The 18,840-nt window shown below is 35.8% G+C and overlaps 1 protein-coding gene across 1 annotated transcript in view; it reads left to right on the forward strand.

Moving 5' to 3' along the window:
- BUB1B (BUB1 mitotic checkpoint serine/threonine kinase B) overlaps positions 1-18,840 on the forward strand; it is a 51,512-nt gene that overhangs the window by 11,155 nt on the left and 21,517 nt on the right. Inside the window, exons 5-9 of the mRNA XM_065940674.1 lie at positions 1,625-1,821; positions 10,408-10,577; positions 11,716-11,930; positions 12,103-12,194; positions 13,863-14,092. Coding sequence (XP_065796746.1) covers positions 1,625-1,821; positions 10,408-10,577; positions 11,716-11,930; positions 12,103-12,194; positions 13,863-14,092 — 904 coding nt within the window. The remainder of the gene's footprint in view (positions 1-1,624; positions 1,822-10,407; positions 10,578-11,715; positions 11,931-12,102; positions 12,195-13,862; positions 14,093-18,840) is intronic.

Consider the following 18,840-nt stretch of genomic DNA (forward strand, 5'->3'; position numbering starts at 1 on the left):
TGCACCACAGCTATGCAGAAAACCATTACTGAAGTGCAGTCAATTTTAAACTTTATGCAGTAATAGATATCCAGGACTTGCTCTTACAGTGATAAACATTAAGAATTATTACTTTGCTTGAAATATCATCACATGTGGGAAAACATCTCTAATTTGAATAAGCAGAAAAACTCCATTACTGAATTACTATGAAATTAAACTATAAGATACTAATAGATTTTGTTAAAGATATAAATGGAACATTTCATTTTTTTCTACTAGACCATGGCTAGGGACTGGAATGTAGTAGAGAGCAATGTTTTCTGCCTTTGTGGAACTTACTTTATTGAGGAAGACAGATGGTAAGCAATTAATTGTAAGTGTAACAGAAGAGAAAGAGGGAAAGTGTTGAGATATATGGTAAAACATACCAGGCAGACTAAACCAAGGCTAGACAATCAGGAACAGAAAGATATGAATGAAAATACATGTAGTAAATGAACAGGAGAAAATGTTATCCTCTGCAGTAGTAAAAGAACTCTTAACAAGAACACTGAAATGCTACTTTTATATGAAAGTAGAAACTTAAAAATAAGTATTAGCTATGAAATTATATTTAGAAATAACTACTAACATTTTATATTTCTATAACCATCTTAGAAAGCAATTTACTTTTTAACATAGTTCCACTTATAGGAATTTATCTTGAGCGAATAATGTAAAATGTGAAAGGCAATATGCTTAAAGGTATTCTTTACACAATTATTTACAATTGGGAAAAATTAAAAGTGGTTTGTCCAAAAAATAAGGGAATAGTTAAATGATGAAAGGTCTACTAGGTGGAACATTGTTCACCCATTCAAAAATATTAAGTAGCAGCATGGAAAAATGAATGATGAACAGTTAAATGGAATAAAAATATTTAATTATGATTAAAACTATAAAATGACAAAAATCTTTTTATCCTGTGGAAAGATTATATCTGTTCCTTTTTTTACTCAAGAGAAAAATAAAGACTGAAAAAATATCAAACTTGTTAGTGGTGTGGGATTTTTACTGACCCCGCTCCCTTTCCCTTTTTGCTGCTAGAATTATCTGTATTATAGTTGGTCTTAAAAAGTTCCCTTTTAAAATATAGATCTGACCATGTCATTTCTTTGCTTATAGCTCTCCTACCCCAACACATATTACATTGACTATCAGGTATATTTACAATTGGTGAGCTTGACTTTCAAGCCTGGTCACACCTTTTTTCCCCAAACTTCTATCTCGCCTACACTTCCACAAACTTAGTCTTCAGTGTCTTTGCTTATGCTTTTTTCTCTGCCTAGAGTGCACTTCATTTCCCACCCATTACCTTATATAAGTCTATTTCCTCTTAAGGGCCATACTCCAATGTTATGCATTCTTGAAAGCTTTCTTCCCTATTTCTTTTCCTTACAACTTAATTCCTTACTTTTGTCAGGTAAGGGATTAGTGTAAATGTGTTTTAGGTCCTCCCAATATATTCCTTATAATCTTGTGTTATAATAGATAATATTTTTTTCAGTGCAGAGACTACATATTGTATCTCCAATGACTGGCACAAAACAGACAATATGTGAAGAAAAGTTGGCTAACTGCTGATGTTTTTGATTTGTTACAGGGGCATTTATGCAATGAGCCTTTGGATATGTACAGTTATCTACATAACCAAGGAATTGGCGTTTCACTTGCTCAGTTTTATATCTCATGGGCTGAAGAATATGAAGCTAGAGAAAACTTTAAGAAAGCAGATCTGATATTTCAAGAAGGTATTGAACAGAAGGCTGAACCACTGGAAAGACTGCAGTCCCAGCACAGGTAAACTTCCTCTCTGGAGCTTTTCTTAACTCTTTAATAGATACAAAAAGATGTTTTGCATCTGAATAAAGTGCTCTCTGTGGATTGGCAAGTTAACTTTATTACTATTCAGTTTTTTTAAAGACATATTTAAATATTTTTTATTTAACATACAGTAAAATCTAGTCTGATGTACAGTTCTGTATGTTTCAGAAGTAAATAGAAACATGTTACCATTATCATAGTTAAGATATATTTGAATAATTTCATCACTCCATAGAATTCCCACGTTCTTTTGTGGTCAACACCTATTCACAGTCCCAACCTCTGGCAACCATTGATCTATTCTCCAGCCCTATAGTTTAGACCTTTCCATAATGTCATGTCAGTGGAATCATATAGTATATAATCCTTTAAATCTGGCTGCTTTCATTTAGCATAACACATTTGCGTTGTAAGAGTTCTTTATTCTGAATACAAGTCTTTTGTCAGATGAGTGATTTGTAAACCTTTTCTCCCAGCTTAATTCTGGGAGTGACTTTTACAGAACAGAAGTTTTTAATTTTGAAAAAGTTTAGTTTATCAGTTATTTCTTGTATGGGTTGTGCTTTTGGTATATCTAAGAATTCCATCTAGCTACAGGTCACAAAGATTTTTCTCCTGTGTTTTTATCTTGAAGTGTTATAGTTTTACTTTTTGTTTTTAAATTTGTGATCCATTTTGAGTTAATTTTTGTAGAAAGTATTAAGGTTCTTTTTTTTGCCTATGAACCTTATTTATTCATGTGCCTTTTGTTGAAAAGATTTTCTCCATTGAAGTACCTTTGCATTTTTGTCAAAAATCAAGTGATCATGTTTATGTAGGTTTATTTCTGTTACTCTGTTTTCTCTTTTGATCTTTATGTCTATCATTGGTATATATTGCACTATCTAGATTGCTGAAGAGTTAGAGTAAGTCTGGAAATCTGTTAGTTGTTCTTTTTAACTCTTCTAGTTCATTTGACTTTCTGTATAAATTCTAGAATCAGCTTTCTGGGATTTTGATTAGTATGCATGAACAAGATGTATTTCTCCATTTATTTAGATTTTTTATTTCTTTGAATAGGCTTTGGTGGTTTTTTATCTTTCAAGGATAAAAAGGATAAAAGGTTTTTTATCTTTCATGGATTGGTCCACTTCATCTAAGTGATGAGTTAATGGGCATAGAGTTGTTCATGGTATTTCTTTATTATCTTTTAAATGTCTGTAGGTTAGGTAGTGACCTTCCTCCTTTGTTTTTTTTCATATTGATAATCCTGATATTGGTCCTCTAGTTTATCAATTTCTATTGATATTTTTAGAAAATCAACTTTTGCTTCCATTGATTTTTTTAATCTTAATTGATACTCTGCTCCTAATTTTATCAATTTCTGCTCTTTATTATTTCCTTCTTTGTGCTTACCTTGGGTTTAACTTGTCCCTTTTCTAATTTAAGGTGACACTTGGAGCACTGTTTTCCAGATAGAGATTTTTTTTCTAATATAAAAAATTTCTGTCTAAGCACTGCTTTAGCTTTATCCCACAGATTTTGATAATAATACTATATTGTGATTTTCATTCAGTTCAAAATATTTTCTAATTTTCCTTATGTCTTCCTTTTGATCCGTGGGATATATAGAAGTGTATTATTAGGAAGTGTTTGGAGATTTTTCAGATATCTCCCTGTTACTGATTTCTAGTTTAATTCCATTATGGTTAGAGAACATAATCTGTATAGTTTCAAATCTTTCTAATTTATTAAGGTTCATTTTATGGCCTAGAATATGTGAATTTTTTGTGTACACCTGAAAAATGTGTTTTGTGCTATTTTGGAATAAAATATTTTATAAATGTCATTTTTAGGTCAAGTAAATTGGTAGTCAGTTCTGTCTGGTCTTCTGTATCCTTGCTGACTTTCTGTTTACTTATTCTGTCAAATACTGAGAGAGAAATCTTAAAGTCTCTTTTATTGTGGTTTTTTTGTGGGATTTTATTTTTGTTTTTTTTTTGCCACACAGCTTGTGGGATCTTTGTTCCCCTTCCAGGAATTGAAACTGGGCCCTCGAAAATGAGAGTTAAGAGTCGTAACCACTGGACCACCAGGGAATTCCCTCTTTTATTGTGAATTTATCTCTTTCTTCTCTGAGCTCCTATCAGCCTTGCTACATATATTTTGAAGTTCTATTAAGTATATATACATTTAGAATTGATCCCTTTATCATTATATAATGTTCATCTTTATCCCTGGTCATACTTCTTCTGAAGTCAGCTTGATCCGATATTAATATAGCCAGTCCAGCTTTCTTTAGTTTTCATGATACATCTTTTCTTTTCTTTACTTTTTTTCCAACAGTTTTAAAGGTATGCAACCATTGCCACAATCGAATTTTACATTTTTAATACCCCAAAATGAATTCCGTACTTACTATTATTCCACAGGACTGGAAAAGGGTCAGTTTTCATTCCAATCCCAAAGAAAGGCAATGACAAAGAATGTTCAAACTACCACACAATTGCACTCATCTCACATGCTAACAAAGTAATACTCAAAATTCTCCAAGCTAGGTTTCAACAGTACGTGCACTGAGAACTTCCAGACGTTCAAGCTGGATTTAGAAAAGGCAAAGGAATCAGAGATCAAATTGCCAACATCTGTTGGATCATAGAAAATGCAAGAGAATTCCAGAAAAACATCTACTTATTCTTCATTGACTATACTAAAGTTTTTGACTCTGTGGGTCACAACAAACTGGAAAATTCTGAAAAAGATGGAAATACCAGACCACCTTACCTGCCTCCTGAGAAATCTGTATGCAGATCAAGAAGCAACAGTTAGAACCAGACAAGGAACAACAGACTGGTTCCAAATTGGGAAAGGAGTACATCAAGGCTGTATATTGTCACCCTGCTTATTTAACTTATATGCAGAATACATCATGAGAAATGCTGGGCTGGAGGAAGCACAAGCTGGAATCAAGATTGCCAGGAGAAATAGAGAGAACCTCAGATATGCAGTTGACACCACCCTTATGGCAGAAAGTGAAGAAGAACTAAAGAGGCTCTTGATGAAAGTGAAAGAAGAGAGAGAAAAAGCTGGCTTAAAACTCAACATTCAGAAAACTAAGATCATGGCACCCAATCCCATCACTTCATGGTAAATAGATAAGGAAACAATGGAAACAGTGACAGACTTTTATTTTCTTGGGCTCCAGAATCACTGCAGATGGTGACTGCAGCCATGAAATTAAGACATTTGCTCCTTGGAAGAAAAGCTCTGACCAACCTAGACAGTATATTAAAAAGCAGAAACATTACTTTGCCAACAAAGATCCATATAGTCAAAGCTATGGTTTTTCCAGTAGTCATGTATGGATGTGAGAGTTGGACTATAAAGAAAGCTGAGCACGGAAGAATTGATGCTTTTGAACGGTGGTGTTGGAGAAGACTCTTGAAAGTCCCTTGGACTGCAAGGAGATCAAACAAGTCAATCCTAAAGGAAATCAGTCCTGAATATTAATTGGAAGAACTGATGCTGAAGCTCCATTACTTGGGCCACCTGCTGCAAAGAAATGACTCATTGGAAAAGACCTGATGCTGGGAAAGATTGAAGGCAGGAGACAGGGATGACAGAGGATGAGATGGTTGGATGGCATCACCAACTTGATGGACATGAGTTTGAGCATGCTCCCAGAGTTGGTGATGGACAGGGAAGCCTGGCCTGGTGCAGTCTGTGGGGTTCCAAAGAGTCAGATACAACTGAGCAACTGAACTGAACTGAACTGATTAGCAGTGACTCTGCATTCCCTCTCAATCCAGTTCCAGGCAACCATTAATCTGCTTTCTCTCTCTGGATTTGCCTATTCTGGGCTTGCACATAAATGGAATCCTACATTATGTGGTCTTTTGTGACTGGCTTCTTTCATTTAGTGTATTTTCAAGGTTCATTATAGATGAACATAGTTGTGGCATATATCAGTATTTCATTTTTATTACTGAATAATATGTCATTCTATAGATATTGTGCATGATTTATCCATTCATCAGTTATTGGGCATTAGGTTGTTTTCATTTTTTGGCAATTATGAAGTAATGCTGCTACAAACATTCATATTACAGGATTTTGTGTGGATTTCCTTTTATTAATGAAGGGGGTTCTTTTTTATTGAAGAGTAGTTGATGTGCAGTGCTGTAGAAGTTAAAGGTATACAATGTAGTAATCCACAGTGTTTAAAGGTTTACTCCAGGTGGTGCTAGTTGCCACCTAGTGCTAGCTGCCATTGCACTAGGCATAAGAAATGTGGATTTGATCCCTCGATCAGGAAGATATTGCATGGCAACCACTGAAGTATTCTTGCCTGGAGAATCCAATTGACAGAGGAGCCTGGCTGGCCACAATCCATAGAGTCACAAAGAGTTGGGCACAACTGAAGTGACAGTGTGCATACATACTCCATCTATAGTTATTATAAAATATTGACTATATTCCCTGTGTTGTACAATATGTCCATGTAGCTTAGTTTATACGTAATAGTTTGTACCTTCCTATCCCCTACTCCTTTTTGCCTCTCCCCACTAGTAACCACTAGTTTGTTCCCTATATCTGTAAGTTTCTTTTTTGTTTTATTCACTAGTTTGTTGTATTTTTTAGATCCACTTTTAAGTAATATTATGCAGTATTTGTTTCTTTGTCTGACTTATTTCACTTAACATAATCCTCTCCAAGTCCATCCTTATTGTTGCAAATGGCAAAATTTCATTCTTTTTTATGACTGAATAGTATTCTACTATGTATACTACATCTTGTTTATCCATTCATCTGTTGGTAACACTTGAATGGCTTCCATAGCTTGACAATTATAAATGATGCTGCTTTGAACACTGGGGTGCATGTACTTTTCACATTAGTGTCTTTGTTTTTTTCAGATATATACCCAGGAATGGAATTGCTGGGTAATATGGTAGTTCTATTTTTAGTTTTTTGAGCAACCTCCATGCTCTTTTCCACACTGGCTGCAGCGATTTGCATTCCCACTAACATTGTATAAGGATTCTCTTTTTACCACATCCTCGACAACATTTGTGATTTGTGTTCTTTCTGATGATGGTCATTCTGACAGGTGTGAGGTGATACCTCATTGTGGTTTTGACTTACATTTCCGTGAAGATTACTGATGTCAAGCATCTTTTCATGTGCTTTTTAGCTATCTGCCTTTCCTCTTTGGAAAAGCAGTTTGTTATGGTCTTCTCTCCATTTTTAAATCAGGTTTCTCTTTTCCCTTTTAACCTGACAGTGTCTTTTTATTAAAAGTGGTTTTTAATACACAGCAAAGAGTTGGATGTTGTGTTTTTCTCAACTCTCATAATGTTTTTTATGTGGTTTATTTAGAACATTTTGATGAAATCACCAATTTTGTGGGATTTAGATATGTTATTTTAATATTTGTTTTCAGTTTCTCAGTCTTCTGTTCCTTTGTTGCCCTTTTCCTGTCTTCTTTTGGATTGTTTGATTTTTAGTATTTCATTTTAATTTATTTTATTGAATTTTTGTTTGTTGTTTTTTTAGTGGTTCCTCTAGGGTATATAATACATATACCTAACCTTTCACAGTCTACTTAGAGTTAATATTTTACCACTTCAAGTAAAATAATAGAAGCTTTATAACCATATAGGTTCTATATCTTCCCTATTTTCTTGATATACTGGTGTTAAGTATTACATACATTGAAAATCCCATCAGACAATGTTATAATTTTTGCTTTCAAAAGCCATATGTAATTAAAAAAAAATTTTTTTTTATTTATTTCTTTAGCCATATGTATTTTAAAGAACTTAGGAGAAAAATAGTCTGTTATATTTACCATTTTTGTTCTCCTTATTCCTGAAGTTCCAAGTTTTCCTCTGACATCATTTCCTGTCAGACAAAAGACATTTTTTCTAGCCATTCATTTAGAGTGAATCTTTTCCAATAAATTCTCTTAGTGAATCTTTTCCAATAAATTCTCTTAGTTTTTCTTCATCTGAGAATGTCTTTTTTTTTTTTTTTTTTTTTCCCCAGCCTCACAGCATGCAGAATCTTGATTTCCTAACCAGGGATCAAACCCGTGCCCCATGTTTTGAAAGCATGGAATTTTAACCACTGAACCCCCAGGGAAGTCCCTGAGACTGTCTTTATTAATATTTGTTTCTGAAAGATATTTTCATTGGATATAGAATTCTGGTCCAACAATTCTTTTAGCATGTTTCTGTCTTCTAGACTCTGATATCTGATGGGTCATCTACAGTCATTTGAATGGTTCATCCCCCTTTTTTGTAATCCGTTGATTTTCTCTGGCTAAGTTTTTTTTTACTTTAACATTGCTTTTCAGCAATTTGATCATGATGTGTCTAGGTATGATTGCCTTTATATTTAATCCTTTTGAATTTGTAAAGACATGCCTTTCACAAAATTTGAAAAGTTTTCAGCCATTATTTTTAAAGTACTTTTCTATACCTTTTCTTCTGGGACTTCAGTTCCACACATATTAGATTCTCTTTAGTTAAAATAAAATTTTAACTCTATCTTTCTATTCTTTAGGGTGGGCAATTTTTATTGATTTTTCTTCAGGTTCGTTTACTCTTTTTTCAGTCTTCTCCATTCTGATAATGAGTATATCCGGTAAATTGTTTATTTCAGATATTGTTTTTTTCAGATATAAAATTTCTATTTGATTCTTTTTCGTAGTTTCTGTGTGTCAGTTGAGAATTTCGATCTTTCCATTCATTTAAAATATTTTTACCTTTATATTATGGAGCATCATTGTGTTAGCTGCTTTAAAATCTATCTGAAAACTCAACACCTGGGTCATTTGATGTTTTTATTTTTTTTATTAATTTATTTTAATTGGAGGATAATTACTTTAGAATATTGTAATTTTATTTTATATTATTCTTTATATATAAAATTTCTTCATAAATGCCAATCATGGTTGTGCTGTGATTTCTGTGTTTATATTTTTGGTCATTGTGCTGTAATGAGCTTAGTCACTCAGTCGTGTCCAACTCTTTGTGACCCCACGGACTGTAGCCCTCCAGACTCCTCTGTCCTTGGGGATTCTCCAGGCAAAAATACTGGGGTGGGTTTTTATGCCCTCCTCCAGGGGATCTTGCCAACCCAGGAATCGAACCCAGTTCTCCCACATTGCAGGCAGATTCCTTACAGTCTGAGCCACCAGGGAAGCTGTCATTTGATGTTTGTATCTCTGTTTTTCCTTTGAGAATTGGTCACATTTTCCCGGTTCTTTATATGTCGGGTGATTTTGGATTATATACTAGACATTTACACGGTATTATTAGACTCTAGGTCCTGTTAGTTAATGTTGATGCTTTTGTCTTATTAGGTAACCAGCCTTCAGATATGATTTCTTTTTCAACTTATGTGGATAGTGGTTCTAATATCAGTTCAATTTTCAGAGACCTTTAGGTCTATCCCATTTGTCTTGCTCCAGGGTTAGTCTAGGGCTTGGTCAGTGGTTTATATTTTAGTTCAGTTCTCAGAGCCTTTCGTGTGCTGCTTTGGGTCTGCTCTGTGTATGCATAACTCAAGGGTGGTCCAGGGCTTGTGCCAATTCATGTACAGAATCAGGAGATTCTCTTCTTCAGCTCATCCCCTCCAATATTTCTCCCATACTCACTGGCCCTCACAGTCCCCTTTTTCCTTTCCTCTGGACAGAAAGATGAGATTTCTTTAGGAGTTTTAGCTTCCTGCACTGCTGATGTAATAATTCAAAACCATATGGAAAAGAGAAGGGGGAAGAAAACAGGAAACAGCCTTGAGTGGCTTGTTTCTTTAAGTTTGACTCCTCTCCACAGTCCACTTGCTTTTGTTTACTTTTTAAAGACCTCCGTTGCTTTTTTGTATTTTGTCTGGAGTTTAAAATTTTTTTTTTTGAAGGTTTTTTATTCTAATCAGTGAGAGAGAAACTAATATGGGCTTATTCCATCTTGGCCAGCATTTGCAGTTTATTCAGTTTCTTTACCCTTTTGATAATACTTAAAACTTTGGCAACAGCACAGAAGTTTAGTCTTCAAACTTCTACCAGCTTTAAAATTCATGTTGAACGCAACTTCATTCGTCTGATTCAGGAAAAATGTTGGGGTAGGGAGTCGGGTGGGGATTCTATGTAGTAAGAGAGACAATAAAATAGATGTGTCAAGATGTTAACAATTAGTGGATCTAGGTAAAGAGTATATGGGAACTCACTTACTCTTTCAACTATTTTGTGAGTTTAAAAAGTCATAATAAAAAGTTGATGGGAAACTCTGATCTTAATATATTCTATAATCTTAATCTAAAACACTGATCTAATCCTGCAACCTGCTGGTGCTCTTCAGAGTATTTTTGATTGGTCAAATTTGGACATACAAATTTGGACCTTCTCTGATTTCAAGGTGGCTTTCTTTGTTTCTGAGAGAATAAACACTTTCTTTTGGCTATTTCTATATATTTCTTCCCTTACATCCTACTCTTTTTCCTGTTTAGCAAATTAGGAAATTGAATCTGGACAGTAGTGTTCATCTCACCAACTGTTAATTGTCCCTTCTCTCACTTTAGACAATTCCAAGCTCGAGTGTCTCGGCAAACTCTGTTGGCACTTGAGAAAGAAGAGGAGGAGGAAGTTGTGGGGTCTTCTGTACCGCAGCGGAGCACGCTGGCTGAACTAAAGAGCAAAGGGAAAAAGACAGCAAGAGCCCCGATCAGCCGCGTGGGGGGTGCTCTCAAGGGTGAGTGTGTTAGTGTTGTTGTGGAAAGCTTTTCGTTTCGGGTGGTAGGCAGATTATGTAAGGAAATCATGTATAAATATATATATGAACATTGTCCCACAGTTCTGAATACTAGGAAGCAAAAAAGAAGTCTAAGGAGAAGCTGAGATCACAGTGTGCAATAACACTAAAGCATATCAGCATTTTGTATCTTTAAGAAAAACCTATTCTGGGACTCTTATAATGCAAAGAAAGAGGGAAAGACAGAGAGCAGGAAGGAAAAGAAAAAAGAAAAGCCTAATCTAATATGTATCTAGAGTAATAAGCATCTAGAGTTTCTGAGTTTCAGTTATTAGTTGAAAGATATGCAGTAATATAGCAAGTATTATCAAAGTAAACCTTCCATGTACCAAATTCACAAAGAATGTATTAATTTGGTCTTCAGTTTTGGAGGGTCAGAAATTGGGCTCTCTTTAAATCTACTATTTTTTTAGGTAAATTTTAGGTTCCCAGCAAAATTGAGCAGGAGGTACAGAGAGCAGTAAGCTTTTATTAACCGCACTTATAGTGGTTAAACATGTAGACCAGATATTTAGATCTCTTATCCCTATCCTGACATCAACTTTGTAATACTCAGAATGTTCCTTGAAGATCTGAGAATTAGAGTACAGAGAATATAGTCCTAAAAAATATCTTATCCAGATCATGATGAAGCTTGACTCCATAAGCATCACCACTAAAGAGAATACCAATAATAAATGGGCTAACTTGGTTTTTTTTTAGATTCAATACGTTTCAGCTGAGAGAAAAATTTTAACTGAAAAATGAATATTAAGATTTAAGTTAATCCTGATAAAATTAGACAATGTTAGAATGATGACTGAAAGAAGATACAGAATTTGTTTTTTGGATATCTATATGTAAAAGATTACCGGTGAGGGAAAAGAGGGAGGGTATAAGTAACAAATGTAGAATAGATTTAAAATTAATAATTTGATGCATTAAGGTTTTTTTTAAAATTATTAGTTTTAAAAATCTCTGATTCTATGGTAGTAGAAGTAATCTTAATTTTGGAAATGATCAGATATACCTTATTGGGCATCTAAATTGGTAAAGATTTTTAAATTTAGATTTTGAAAGTTTAATGTTTTTCACTTAGCTCCAAGCCAGAACAGAGGTCTCCAAAATCCAGTTCCTCAACAGATGCAAAGTAATTCTAGAATTATTGTTTTTGATGAAAATTCTGATGAAGCTTCTAGAGCAGAGTCATCTAAGCCTACAGTCCAGCCATGGATAGCACCTCCTGTGTCCAGGGGCAAAGAGAATGAGCTGCAAGCCGGCCCTTGGAACACAGGCAGGCCTTTGGAATACAGGGTAAGGACTCTAAGATCTAGTTTATTTGCTGACGTAACAAAGGCTTCAGAGTTCAAATAGAGGAGTATTTTTAGCATCTCTTTTAATTCCTCTTGAATAATTAGGCATGGTCTGCATATGGTGTGTCAGAATGTAAAACCATGGTAATTTTAGTTTTCTTCTTCATCGCCAGCCTCGTGGCAATACAGCGTCTATGACAGCTGTACCTTCTATGCTTCCAAGTTTTACTCCATATGTGGAAGAGACTGCACAACAGCCAGTTATGTGAGTTTGATTTACAGATATTTTGAGGTAGAAATTATTAAGGATGGGCAGGGGCACCTATCTAATTCCCACAGCATTTTCTTTGTGGAAATGAAAGTAAACGAAAATTTTATTTCCTTTATGTCTTTATTTTTTTTTTAGTGTGTTAGGGCTAAAAGACCACTTATTATTCTTATTAAGGAATAAGCTCAATAGATTTATATTTAAATTGGTGTAGTCAAAGATAGTCACTGTTATTTAAGGGAGATGTTCTACCTTTATTATTGACAGTAGTGAGGAATTATGGCAGTTTTTGCTCATAACCTGCTTTTTCTTTCTGGATGTCTTTTTCTTGGCATTTCTATGAAATATGATTGATTAAATAATCAGGCAGTCTAAGATTCAGTCTAATACATAACATTGTGGAGTGATAATATTAGGTCATATTTTGTGTCCCGTTGCAAGAGTTTTCTTCATATATAATTTGTAACCCCTCATTATATGCTCGGTATGATGTTTGCGTAGGTTTTTTCATAAAGTCTTTTATCAGTTGAGCAAATTGAGGAAGGCTTTTAAGCAGTTAGATGTTTGGACCATTAAAAGTTCTGATCCAGTGTATCTGAGGTGAGGACCAGATATCTTTAGTTGTAAAAAGATACACAAAAAAATAAAAGATATATAAGTGATCCTGATCCATAGTCCAGATCCTGATTGAGGTATGCTCCATTTTCAAACCTGTATTACCACTCTCGACTCTTCCCCTGCAGCTGATAATGTTGAATTTTACATCTTCAGTTCTCTAAATGTTGTATTTCTAATTCTTCTGGGTGCAGAACAATAAGAATGGGCTGTATTGCATAAGTTAGCTTCATTTTGTACCCTGGGTTCTATTTAGATTTGGTTGTTCACCACAGTCACAGAAAACAAACTTATGGTCACCAAAGGGCACAGTGTTAGCGTCAGTCACTCAGTCATGTCCGACTCTTTGTGACCTGTGGACTGTAGCCCACCAGGCTCCTCTGTCCATGGGATTCTCCAGGCAAGAATACTGGAGTGGGTAGCCTTTCCCTTCTCCAGGGGATCTTCCCAACTCCAGGATAGAACCCAGGTCTCCCGCATTGCAGCCGGATTCTTTACTGTCTGAGCCACCAGGGAAGCCCACCAAAGGGGAAGGGTATGGAATAAATTAGGGGATTGGGATTAACATATACACATAACTATATATAAAATGGATAACCAACAAGGAGCTACTGTATAGCACAGAGAATTATATTCAGTATTTTGTAATAACCTATAAGGGAAAAAAATCTGGAAAGGAATATATATATAATATATAACTGAATCACTGCTGTACATGTGAAACTAGCACCTTATAAATCAACTACACTTCAATAAAAATATTACCTCCTTTGAAAAAAAGATATGTTATTCAGATTTATTTTTACCTATAAGTAATATAAGCTATTTGATGACTCTTAACTTATAGCTAATTCCTTCCTCATCATAGTAGTACTCAGAACGTAATTGTTGATGGACCATGTAAATTATTTTTAGCATCTTAATCGTTTTTGTTTTTTGGAATCCATCATATATAGCCTCACAACTTACATCATCCCTGTGTTTTGTCAAAATGTAAGAAACAGCTCGTTTGACCTGTATGATAAATAATAATTATCTTCCTTCTTTTAGGACACCATGTAAAATTGAACCCAGTATAAACCACATTCTAAGCACAAGAAAGCCTGGGAAGGAAGAAGGAGATCTCCTGAAGAGAGTTCAAAGTCTGCAGCAAGAAGAGTCTGAGAAGAAGGAGAAGATGATGTATTGTAAGGAGAAGATTTATGCAGGAGTGGGGGAGTTCTCCTTTGAAGAGATCCGGGCTGAGGTTTTCCGGAAGAAATTAAAAGAGCGAAGAGAAGGTATGTGTATTTATCTAGCTCAAGTTTGTAAAAATAACTTAGTTGTAGGAAGACTGAGTTGCTATTTTAAGCCTGAGGAAAGTAACTGCTGTTGTGTGTACCTTTGTGTGACGCTTCTCTGGCTTCTGTGTTTCTCTATTTAAGCTGAACTTCCATTGCTGCTTTCTATGAAACCCATGAGGGAAAATTTTAAACAACTAAGTTTGTATTCAGAAGTAAAGAAACTGCTGGACCAATTCATATTTCCCTGCAATAGGCAGACAGAAAAGTGCTTTTTCTAATATTTCCTAAATATTTCACTTTACTTTTGATACTGTGCCTAAAATTTCTCCCAGGGCTAATTTAGGTTAACAAACTCTGTCATTTAGATGATAGTTGTATGTCCTGTTTATTAAAGACACTGTGTTCTTTCTGATTTAAGGGAGGCTTATACATTGAAAAACTGGAAATTTGGGAAAAGTAGGAAGTGGTTCTGATGCTGAAGCCTAGAAGTACTTGGGGGCAAAAGGTGCCCCAAACAGGCAGAAAGTAGGGAAGTTTACCATTTGGAATTTAAGGCATTAGAAGATGAGTGAGAGTATAGAAAAGGAGGTTGGGGGTGGGGGGGAATCCAAAAATAAATTTTATCCATTTAGGCATTTTGACTAGGATCTATACCAAGAATGAAGAATTTTTTTTTTTTTTTTTTTTTAAATGCAATCATCCAGAGTACCTGGGCTAGCTGGGAAACTTAATCGTCACTTATAATTTGTTTGAGGAAAAAAATCATTTCAGAGTTTCAAGTGACAAGTTAGAAGCAAAGGTCTGCAAAGCAGCCTGTTAGTAAGTTTGGAATTGCCTTATTTGTTACATCAACTAGTGCCTTCCAAGATTGACAGAAGTGCTCTGGCCTCAATAATATATGGAAAAATGGAATCTATGTGTCTAGGTAGGAGAGAGGGAATGCTTAAAAGATAAAGAACTAGTTGTGTGAAGCTTTTTAAAAGTGGAAACCACCAACAAAGAGTAGGCTAGCAGGATAGCCAACTATGAGCTGGGAAAGGAACAAGGCACTTAGGTTGAAACTACTGCTTCCTAAAGGGAAGGCTCTAGCTACACCAAATGTATAAAAGTAAAATAGTATAATTTATTCTCAACTAGCTAAAGAAGAACCTGAGCTAGGGTTAGTTGGGATTTGAGTTCTGAAAGAAGTATTGACCTCTGAGGATACGGTAATACTCTTTCCCTAATCTTGTCTCTGAATCTAGTTTGTACTCTTAAGAAATCCTCTTGCCTATAAGAAAGTGGTTTCTTGTTATATTCAAAACTAGCTTCAAAGATTATTGCTGACATTCAATTCTCAGGGATATGAGAAATGAGGAAGAAGCCACAGGTTATCCTTTCTTCCCATTGCTACTCCTAAAGCATTTTCCCCCTTCTCCTTCAAAAAGTTTCTTTCCAATTCATGTCTTCCAGTTTTTTCCCTACCCATTGAACCTCCTTAGTATTCTACATACCTGGCTCATTTCTTATTTCTACCCCTACACCATCCACTCTATTGTATTCACCTGGCAAAACCTCAACCCTAGTTAAATCCAGCTATCACCTCACACTCTGTACCTGCATCCAAGTATAATAGTTTAAATGTGGCTGGAGAAAAATGCAACTATGAATTGGTCTCATCTTAAATCCTTTTTATTTTTTATTTTGGCTCTGCTGGATCTTCGTTGCTGTGCGTGGGCTTTCTCTAGTTGTGTTGCACCAGCTTCTCATTGTGGCGGCTTCTCTTGTTGCAGAGCATGGGCTCTAGGGCACATGAGCCTTCCTGGACCAGGGATCAAACTTGTGTCCTCTGCATTGGCAGGTGGATTCTTAACCACTGAACCATCTAGGAAGTCCTCATTTTAAATTCTTGACCACAACATTTACCAGTGTCTAACAGTCTTACTTGGAGAAGGAAATGGCAACCCACTCCAGTGTTGTTGCCTGGAGAATCCCAGAGACGGGAAAGCCTGGTGGGCTGCCGTCTATGGGGCCGCACAGAGTCAGACATGACTGAAGCGACTTAGTAGCAGCGGCAACAGTCTTACTAGTTACCTGATGGGCGAATTTCTTCTTTCTGCTAAACAACTAATTTAATTTTCTTTCATTTTCAAATATACATCCTTGTCCCTCCTGACCTACAATCTCCTTTGTAACCTCATTGAGAAAATAGAAGGAATGTAATGGTAACTCCATTTTCTTCCATCAAATCTGCCAAGCTATCTGGACACTCATTCTTTTTGTTAAAATTAGCATTTCTCTGTTCCTATCAAAGAAATGGTCCTTATTTCTCCCCCCTCTAGCATTTTCCCTTTTTACTAAGCCATTCTCACTAATTTAGGCAAATATAATGTCTCCATTTTTTAAAAAGAAAGAAATAAAGAAAGAAAATCTCCGTTATCCTTATTCATCTCCCAACTACAACCCCATTTTTATACTCCCTTTCACAGCAAGATTTGGGGGGAATTGTAATCTTGATGCCTATTATTTCCTCAACTGAAAAAGCTGGCTTAAAACTCAACATTAAAAAACAAAGATATGTCATCTGGTCCCATCACTTCATGTCAAATAGATGCGGGAAAAGTGAAGACAGTGGCAGATTTTATTTTCTTGGGCTCCAAAATCACTGCAGATTGCTGCCACAAAATTAAAAGATGTTTGCTCCTTGGAAGAAAAGCTATAACAAACTTAGATAACATATTAAAAAGCAGAGACATTATTTTGCCAACAATGGTCCGTATAGTCAAAATTGTGGTTTTTCCAGTAATCATCTACAGAAGTGAGTTGAACCATACAGAAACCTGAGTGCCAAAGAATTGATCCTTTTGAGTTGTGGTATTGGAAAAGACTCTTTAGAGTCCCTTGGACAGCAAGAATATCAAACCAGTCCATCCTAAAGGAAATCAACTGTGAATATTCATTGGAAGGACTGATGCTGAAGCTCCAATACTTTGGCCACCTGATGCGAGGAGTCAACTCATTGGAAAGACCCTGAAGATTGAGGGCAGGAGGAGAAGGGGGCAACAGAGGATGAAATGATTGGATAACATCATCAACTCAGTGGACATGAGTTTAAGCAAACTTTGGAAGATAGTGAAGGACAGGGAAGTGTGGCTTGCTGCAGCCCATGAGGTCGCCAAGAATCAGACATGACTTACCAACTGAACATTTCCTCAAGCATCTTTTCTATTCCAATGATCACAGTGACCCGAAACCTCCTTTTTGCCAAATCCAATGGCTGTTTCTGAGTCCTGATCTTTATTGACCTCTTGGCTTCATTGAGTATAGTTGAAATGCTTTATGAAATGCTTCTCTTTGGCTTCTTCCTTGATGGTGTATTCTTGCTCCATTTCTTTTACTGTTCTCCTCATCCAGGGCCTCTTCCTGAGGTCCTGGAGAGTTCTGAAATATTCCAATTATCTCTTCTTTCAACAGCCATCTTTAAGTAATGTATTAAATACTGTTTACAAGCTATCTACTCTCAAATTCATATCCGCATCCCTGACATTTCACCTTATCCCCAGACTGATATTTAGTTGCCTGCATTCATTGGCTGTCCTAATAGACATCTTTTAAAATTTATATGTGTTTATTTGGCTGTTCAGGGTCTTAGTTGCGGCACACAGCATCTTCAATCTTCATTGAGCATTTTGGGGGTCTTTAGTTGAGGCATATGGAATCTAGTTCCCTGACCTGGAATTGAACTCAGGCCCCCTGCATTGGGAGCTCAGAGTCTTAGCCACTGGACCACCAGTGAAATCCCTCCAATAGACATTTTAAGCTCTACATAACCAAAAACGGTTACTGATTTCTATCACAAACCACACCCCAATATGCAAATGTACCACAGGCTTCCCTATTTCAACAAAAGGCATCACCATGCACCAAGTTGGTTCAAAGTCCCCCCAGAAAACTCTGAAAGGCATGTTTTATCCCTCTTTCCTTACCATTCCCCCACATCAAATGAATAAACCAACTTTGCCACCAAAAAGTTTCATACATCTTCATTTATCACCATTCCCATTATTACCTCAGTCCAAACCACAGTCTTTTAGTTGGACTGCTGCAGTTAGACTTTCTGCCCTCTTTCTGGCCTTCCCACAATTCATTGTTTTCACAGCACATTATCATTTTTAGAAAGTCAGGTCATGTCCCTCCTTTATATAAAAATTCTCCTGTGTTTTTTCATTGTCTTAGAATGCAGTACAAACTCTTACAAACCCTACATGATTTGGCCCTTGCTTACCTTTCCAACCTCATCTTTTACTTTGCTCCCTATTTCTATGCTACAACCATGTTGGCCTTCTTTTGAATCCTTGTACCAATGATCTTGTTCCCCCATTAGGGTCTTTATGCCATCTAACCCCTTGCTCTAGAAACTTTCCTCAGATCTTTATATGACTGGCCTCTTGTTATCCAGGTTACAGCTTTATAATGTAACTGCCTTAGATGATCTCCCCTGATCACTGGTTTAGTAGCTCCTGACCTCCATTCTCCTACCCAATGACACATTTTCACATCACCTAATTTTTATTTTTAGTACTGATTATCTTTTAATTTCTGTGTGTTTGTCTCTGCCAAATTTAACATTAGCATCACGTGACCAAGGACTTTGTATTATGTGCCACTAAAACCTAAATACCTTGTTGTGCTTGGCACATAATAGATTTCTATTTTTTATTGACTGAATAAATAATAGAGGCTGAGACCTCAAGTTGAGGACTTTG

The sequence above is a fragment of the Muntiacus reevesi genome, chromosome 7 (assembly GCF_963930625.1).
Source record: "Muntiacus reevesi chromosome 7, mMunRee1.1, whole genome shotgun sequence".
Lineage (NCBI taxonomy): Eukaryota > Metazoa > Chordata > Mammalia > Artiodactyla > Cervidae > Muntiacus > Muntiacus reevesi.